General features: G+C 51.2%; 1 protein-coding gene and 1 long non-coding RNA gene across 19 annotated transcripts in view; one reads left to right on the top strand and one right to left on the bottom strand.

The window, feature by feature from the left end:
• Nucleotides 1–278: 278 nt before the first annotated feature.
• Nucleotides 279–3,184, bottom strand: LOC120884880 (uncharacterized). Of its 3 annotated transcripts, XR_013429900.1 has the most exons (3): nt 2,892–3,184; nt 1,436–1,487; nt 279–499 (listed from the first exon to the last, which is right to left on the bottom strand). It is a non-coding gene; the product is annotated as an uncharacterized LOC120884880 (long non-coding RNA). The 3 variants fall into 3 exon arrangements; XR_013429901.1 differs by having other exon boundaries at nt 643–3,184; XR_013429899.1 differs by having other exon boundaries at nt 1,436–3,184.
• Nucleotides 3,185–3,485: 301 nt separating this feature from the next.
• The window catches only part of Cdc14b (cell division cycle 14B), a 109,928-nt gene continuing 105,555 nt past the window's right edge, over nt 3,486–7,858 (top strand). For 6 of the 16 annotated variants that reach the window (XR_013429897.1, XR_013429896.1, XR_013429895.1 and 3 more), the window contains exon 1: nt 4,754–5,333. Coding sequence is in view for 9 of the 16 variants with exons in the window: in XM_078030563.1 (XP_077886689.1) it covers nt 5,108–5,333 (226 nt within the window). In the remaining 7 variants the exon portion in view is untranslated. Of the gene's footprint in view, nt 3,606–4,484; nt 4,721–4,750; nt 5,334–7,858 lie in introns of those variants that run through there. The other 10 variants (XR_013429893.1, XM_078030555.1, XM_078030560.1 and 7 more) reach the window with 8 other exon arrangements.

Genomic DNA, 7,858 nt, shown 5'->3' with positions numbered 1-7,858 from the left:
CACAGTCCATGGTTCTGGTCCATGGTCCATTGGGCCTGCCGTTGTGGGCCTGTACTGGTGCACCAAGGTGGGAGTACCGTTCCTCCTGTGGCCAAGACACCCCTTCCAGGGGACCCCCAAGGGCCTAACTTTCTCCCAGGAGGCTCCACCTTAAAGTTCCACCCCTCCCAAGAGCACCAGTCTGAAGGCCAAGCCTTTAACACCAGGGCCTTCAGGGGACATTTCAGATCTAAACTACAGCACCACACAAAGTGAGAAAAGCAGTTCACAGAATAAAATGCACAATATGGACTAGTTTATTTTTTGAAAAGCCGTGTTTTTAGGTGGGTGTGGTGGTGCCTGTGATTCTAGCTACTCAGGAGGCTGAGGCAGGAGGATTACAAATTTAAGACCAGCCTGGGAAACGAAGTGTCCTGTCTCAAAATAAAATGAAAAGGGCTGGGGTATACCTCAGTGGTAGAGTTCTTGCCATATGAAGCCCCTGGTTTGAACCTCAGCACTGCAAAAAAAAAAAAAAAAAAAAGTCTTCATTAGGGTCGGTCTGACATCCAAAGAAATCAACCCGACATTCTGACATTTATGCAGGTAGAGAGGTCACTTCCTTTCAGAAGGCCAGCTAGGAGCCCTTGGTGTTGGTCTCACCTGTGAAGATGGTGCCTGTCCCTCCACACTTTGGAGTCACAAGGATTCCAAATCACACTAGGTAGCAGAGATAACGACCTTGACCTGTCAAATGAGGGTCCCTCAACCTATAAAATGAGAATATCACCTAACAGAGAATTTGCATGGAACTCACAGGGCCCAGCATGTGGTTGAAGCTGAACAAATATTCCTTCCTTCCCTCCCTCCCTCTCCAGTGCTCAGAGACTTTCAGCCTCTGGGACAGGAACATGGGGACTTCAGATAAATGCCTGGACGACAGTATCCAATGAAAGAAAACCAAATCTTGTGTGTATGTGGTCCTGGGTCTGAATCCCAGCGCACGCCAGGTAGGCACTCTTCCTGAGCTCAGCCCCAGCCCCAAAGCCTTCTTGGGTAGGATAGTGAAGAGGTTCTGCTCCCCTTCCCCTGTGCCTGCCTCTGGACCTGTCCACCTGACACAAATTATTTATCTTTATGTAACTGAAGTGTCACTCACTGATTCTGAAATTTAGGCTGTTATTTGAAATCACCTATCAACCACTTTCTACTAATTTTAATGTTTGATTTCAAATTTTCTGAACATGCCTGTAATCCCAGAGGCTTGGGAGGCCGAGGCAGGAGGATTGTGAGTTCAAAGCCAGTGTCAGCAATTTAGTGAGGCACTTATCAACTCATCAAGACTAATAAAATACTTAAAATAGGGCTGGGGATGTGGCTAAGTGGTTAAGCATCCCTGGGTTCAACTCCTAATAACAAAAATATAAAAAATAAAAAAATGCTGAATTTGATTTACCTGAAATAAACATGAAGAAGGATGCTCCATATTGCTCTCAGAGTGAACTTACCTAGAAAAGACGGGAATTTCTGTATTGTTGGTGTAGTGCTGGGATAGGGTTATTTGAAAGAGCTCCCCTTCCCCTCCCCCTCTTCCTCCTCCTCCTCCTCTTACTTTTCAGGGTGCTGGTTGCCATACTGTTGAGAATCGGAGAAGCACAACCAGATGCCACTTCTCTAAGCTCAGACAACTCCTGGAGAGAGACTGGGAGAGGGCATTCATTCGGGCCTCCTCTGGGCCTGGCATCTGTGTCCCCTGGTGCTCACTGTGAAAGGGCAGCCTTGGACCACATATTGTCCTGGGTGCTTTCAGGCTCTAATATTCTATTACTAAAGTACAAACTCAAATTTCCTGTGATCAAATTCTCAGCCTAGAGGTCAACTTATTGAAGAGGGGAGTTAAATTGTTCCAAGAAGTCTTCACACACAAAATAGTTAAGAAATAGCACTTTTTCTGACAGAATCTAAACATGACCTAAGAACAAATATTAAGAGGGCTTAAAACTTTCATAAATAGCTGGACTGGTGGCCCATGCCTGTAATCCCAGCTGCTTGGGAGGCTGAGGCAGGAGGATTGTAGGTTCAATTCAGCCTCAGAAATTTAGTGAGACCCTGTCTCAAAATAAAAAATAAAAAGGGCTGCGGATGTGGCTCAGTGGTAAATTGCCCCTGGGTTCAATTCCTGGTACCAAAACAAAACGTTTTTTAAAAAAATATTTTTAAAAATAGTTAAAAAGATGGACACCATATCTTTGTTTATCTTTATGTGGTGCCCAGGGCCTCACAGGTGCTAGGCAAGCGCTCTTCCACTGAGCCACAATCCTAGCCCCAAATACACCTAGCATTGGACTTGTATTCCTAGAATATATTGATTTATCTTGTTTATCCACTATGAGCAGTACTGGGGATGTAACCCAGGGGCTCCTACATGCTGGAGAGTGCTTACTACTAAGCTAGACCCCAGCACCTAATATTCCTTGTTTTTTGATGATACTTATTATATGGAAAAACATAAAATTATATATTTGCAAAATGTGAAAATATTTACATGATATAACTAAATTAATGACCTTTTCCTTTTTTTTAAATCACATGCATTCTGTCTAGCCCAAACACTGAAAGTGAGAGAAAATGAACTGGCATTAAGTGGACTTGTCAGCACTCGGTGTTAGCTTGACATTTCTGTAAGCCACTCTCAAAAACCCGAGCACTGCGGGATGCTGCCTGTCCACAACTCTAGGGAGCCATCGGATAGCTCCCAGGTATTATCTCTTCAAACCAAGACTCATTCTTTGGAAATTTCTGGTTGTCTGGGACACTTGGCCTTTTCTACCACCGAGTCCTAGAACGGTATGAAAGGTCTCCAAAATAGAGGCCCGTGACCCCAAGGTTTCAGCGCACCAGGGCTCACGAACCTAGCGCTCCACAGGCCCCTGAGGCAAACCGCTTAGGCCATTTTAGACCTAAGGCCTTCACCATTTCCTCCTGGGAAACAGGGGAAGAAAGCACGGAGCATTGAGCTTAAGAAACACAAATTCAGCAGTCGCGATCTCTGGTTCCAGGCCGCGGAAACCGCCGCTCAGTCCCCTCCTTCCTCATTTAGCAGGACTTTAGGGAAAATCCACAACAATGGAAGTCAAGTGGCCCTCCCCGACACTGGGGAAATCTACGTTTCTGAAAGGCTTCCCGGGAGCACGCACTGAAAACCTTATTCTCTGCCGAAGTCAGGCGGTAATCGCTGGGCTGCCGGAAACGCTGTTAAAATGCGGGTGACACATAGGAACAGCTTGGGCATGTAGACCTTGGGGCCGCCGATTCTGGAAAGATTGCCTTCCAGAGTCTCGCCCTGCTGGACGCTGTCGCGGACGTTGGCCTTAAGGCCCTCCAGAATGAGAAGCGCGGTTCAGTTCCAGAGATCAGCCAGTGGTTAACCCACAAGGAAAAGAAGGGGATGCGACCCTGCAATTTGCAAGAAGAAAGTTGAAGAACTGAGTTTGCAACTTGCTGCAATGCTTCACAGTACAAGCGGGCCTGTGGGCACCTCAGACGTCCACAGCAGCGGTGCAGAAAGCCACCGAGTTAAGGCGGCCCCGGGTCCCGGGATGAGGCGCTGGACGGTGCAAACCGAGGTGCGTCGCGTTCCCACTGGTTCCGTCAGCTCCGCGGCCCCGGGGGTCTTTGAGCGCTGGGCGTACGCAGGTCCACGGCACCGGGCTGGTTGAAGTGGTTAAGTTCCGAGATGACTCCACCTTAAGACCTCTCCACTGCGGACAGTTGGGGCAGTCCCCACGCTTCCCTCCGGCAGCCATGGCAGGAGCCTCCTTCGCTGGGCGCGAATTACAAGGAAAACCCAGAGATATTTCAAACATCCACACGCCAGAGACCTGGCGAGTCACCAGGGCAGGGCTGCGCAGGGCAGGGCTCGGGGACTCACAGCAGGAAGCCGGAGCCGGCATGCGGGCACCCGCAGGGCACAGAGACAAAGTTGGTGGGCAGCCCGAGGGGTCGTGGGCACACCTTCTCTCTGATTGGTGAAACCGCGCAGACTTTTCTTTATGGCGTCACCGGGTACCTGCCTGTAGAAAGGCCCCGTCTCCGTGACGTCACGCCGCCCTGGCCAATGAGAGGCCTCGGTTGAGGGCCCCGAGGAGGGTTGTGGGCCCTTTTTTGTGAATGAAGCTGCACGGAGCAGCCCTCCTGGGGTCCCCGGGAGCCGCGGCCCGCTGTGCTCGGGCGCCTCGGCAGCAGCGTCCGCGGCCGCGGTGGGCGCGCGGTGACCCGGGCAGCCCCAGCCGCCGGCGGCAGCGCGGTCGCCTCGGTGCGCCCGCGGGCTGCGGACACCGGGGGGCGGGCGGGGGCCGGCGGCCGAGGCGCTGCGGGAGGGCTGCGGCGCGGGTCCCGCGGCGGCCGCGGGGGAGCGCGCGCTGGTTGCCGGGCGGCCGCCTCTCGCGGGCTCGGCCGGCGCTCCGCGTCCCCGCTGCGCGCCCGCCCCCCGAGCGCCCGCTCCGGGCCGGCGGGGGCCTCGGCAGCGCGCGCGCGCGCGGGGCCATGGTCGTGGCCCCCTGACGGGCCGCGGCCGCCTCCATGAAGCGAAAGAGCGAGCGGCGGCCGAGCTGGGCCGCCGCGCCCCCCTGTTCGCGGCGCTGCTCGTCGACCTCGCCGAGCGTGAAGAAGAGCCGGAGCTCCACGTCGCAGGACCTGCACCGCCTAGACCTCCAGGATGACCTGTACCTGGACATCACTGGTGAGCCGGTGCGCGAGCGCGTGGCGGGCCCCCGCGGCTTCCCGGCCCTCCCGCGCCGGCTGCGGGGGCGCCTCCACCGTGCGCTGTCGGAGCCGCGGCCGCCACACCCCCTTCGGGTCCAGTCTCCGGGGAGCGCCCCACCACCCCGAGTTTCGAGCTGCGTGTGCCGCGGGCTGTAACTTTATCCGCTTCGCACCCTCCTCCTCCTGCACGAGGGACCGAGGGTCACCTTTCCAATTTGCGGGCGTCAGCTCGGCGCCTGTACCGTGCAGTGCTGCCCTCGGGCTTTTCCTGACTTCGTGCTGATCCCGCGTCCCGGGCTGCGAGAGCAGTCTGAACTCGCTGACCAGCCCGAGGACTCCTGGCGCCGGGCTGCCTCCGCCAGCAATGGCCGGGAGCTGGGCAGCGTCCCCGCCAGGCACGCCAGCAGAGTCCCTGCCCCGTCCGCGCTCCCTCCCCCAGCGCGCACTCGAGCGCTCCTCACACCTCCCGGGGTGTCGGCCCCGCGCCGCTGGGCCTCCAGGAGGAAGGTGTCACGTTGATGCATTTGAGCCAGTCAGCAGGCTGAAAGCCCAAGTTGTCACTCCGGAGAAATCCCAGCCAGCCCCAGCAGGTAGAAGAGCAGCCTTCGTGGAGGTTGCATGTTCTGCTTCTGCAGTTGTGGAGGACGAAAAGAAGTCAACCCGGCAGCTCTTAGGTTTGCCAGGACTGACCCCAAGCCTGCCAAGCATTCCGTGCGGTGCCGGGTTCTGAAATGCTGTGGCGGCCGCGCAGCTGTGCCCAGGGAATTCTCTAGGCTTGTTTTCTGCGGCTCGGACGGTGCCAGCCTCGGCGTGCGGGTTTCTAGAAACTTTCCCGCCCTTAGCCTTTGATAAACCAGGTGGGTGGGGGTGGTGATAACATGAATTTAGGAAGTACTTAGACGTTTTAATTGAAAGTGTATTCTAGTAGGTGGACAGTCTGGAAACTAAGATCCATTTTAAACAAAGCTGAGAGTAGAGGGGCGAGTTTTTCAACGTTTGGTGGAAATGAGGAAGGAAGAGGAAGGGAGTTCCCCTACTTGTTCTGAACTGGCACCTGCCCGGGTCCTTGGTATAAGGGTGCACTGCAGTTCTGAAGCCAGCTCGCCCAGGCCGAGAAAGCAGGACTCCTTGGTGTGCACTCCCGGGGGCCCTGCCAAGAGGGGGTGGAGCCAGGAACGTTTTTAGCATTCCTCCGCCTTTTGTTATCTATACCTCTTAAAAGGATCTTCCTTTGTTGGCCTTGTTGTTTACTTTTCGGGCAAACTATGCATTTATATGGCACAGAACACTTAATTCTAAAGATGCTCAGGAGAGTATAGAGAAAAGTTGGCCTCACATCAGGGGGTCGGATGTCCTCTAAAAGCAACTACTGTTGCTAGTTTCCTGTGAATCTTTCCAAAAATAGACCAGACAGGCATACATATGTGTATATTCTGTACCTTACCCACGCAGCAGAGACTACAATGTGTTCTGCACATTGCTCTCTTGCACGGTATTTCTTAGCTGAACAATAGTTTTGTATTGGTGCATTCAAAGCTGCCTCATTAGATTTTAATTGCTTTTTAGGTCAAAGTGTATATGGTTTTAAAGAATAAAACTATAAAAAGTGTATGCACTTAAATGCATATGTAGATTTAAATGACTTGTAACATATTTCCACAGTACCCTGTTGAATGTTTTGGTGGTTTTCAATCAGAAAGGGTTTTTTTTTTTTTTGTCTTGCTTGCTTTTTGTTGTGCTGGGGATCTGACCCAGGGCCTGCATATTCTAGGCAAGTTCTCCAACGCCGATTTACATCCCAGCAAAAACATTTTTGACAGCAAAGTCATTGGAGTAAATCTTCCTCCTTGGGAGATAAGATGTGGAGTGGGTAGCTGTTGTGAGGCAGTGGTTGAGGAGTTAACTTCAGAAAATGTCAGCGAGTGGAGTAGTGAGGTGACTTTGTACATTATAAAAAATGAAAACACTGTTAGATTACAAGCCCTGATAAGGGAAGGGTCGAGCTCCAATGTAAGATAGCTGTTGAGGAGTAAAGGTCAACCTTTCCTGGAATGTCACCAGGTGTCCTTCAGTGACGATCCTGGCGTCTTAGAAAATCAACAGTGTGATATACAAGACAAATTATGGTCACTTTGGGTGCTGAGTTCAGATTGATCTTTTACTTTAATTCACATTCACACTTCTAAAAAGCCAGGCATTATCAAATGCTTGGTCATTTCCCCCTTCAGTTTTCCGTGCATATAGAAAATCCTAATGAACCTGTAAGAACAGTTCTTTTTTTTTTTTTTAATATTTTTTAGGGGCTGGGGTTGTGGCTCAGCCGTAGAGACCGCTCACCTAGGATGTGCGAGACCCTGGGTTCCATCCTCAGCACCACATAAAAATAAATAAAATAAAGGTATTGAGGGAAAAAAATCTTTTTTTAAAAAATATATTTATTTTTTAGTTCTTGGCGGACACAACATCTTTGTTGGTATGTGGTGCTGAGGATCCAACCCGGGCCGCACGCATGCCAGGCGAGCGCGCTACCGCTTGAGCCACATCCCCAGCCCCCCAAAAAAATCTTTAAAAAATATTTTTTAGTTGTAGAAGGACTAAAATAAATGCCTTTATTTTATTTTATTTATTTATGTGGTGCTGAGGATTGAACCCAGTGCCTCACACATGCTAAATGAGCACTCTACCACTGAGCCACAACCTCAGCCCACAGTTCTTTCTCTTTTTAAAAATTTTTTTCTTTAGTTGTAATTGGCCACAATTCCTTTATTTTATTCATTTGTTTCTATGTGGTGCTGAGGTTTATTCAGCGGTGATAGATGGGATTGAGGTATTGCAAGTCTCTTTTGCAGATGGCTTCAGTAGCATCCGTGTACCTTTCTGCCTACATTTGTCACAGTATTTGTAAGTTTCTAAAATTTAGTGAGCTTTTGGGCTGTTATGAATAATGCTGCTACGAACATTCATTTACAAGGTTTTTTCGGGGAGGGGATACTGGGGATCAGACTCTGGGGCACTGACCACTGAGCCACTTTTCCAGCCTTGTTTTGTAGTTTATTTAGAGACAGGGTCTCACTGAGTTGCTTAACGTATCCCCGTTGCTGAGGCTGGCTTTGAA

Source organism: Ictidomys tridecemlineatus, chromosome 13 (assembly GCF_052094955.1).
Source record: "Ictidomys tridecemlineatus isolate mIctTri1 chromosome 13, mIctTri1.hap1, whole genome shotgun sequence".
Classification (NCBI taxonomy): domain Eukaryota; kingdom Metazoa; phylum Chordata; class Mammalia; order Rodentia; family Sciuridae; genus Ictidomys; species Ictidomys tridecemlineatus.
This window is presented reverse-complemented; position numbering and strand designations above follow the sequence as displayed.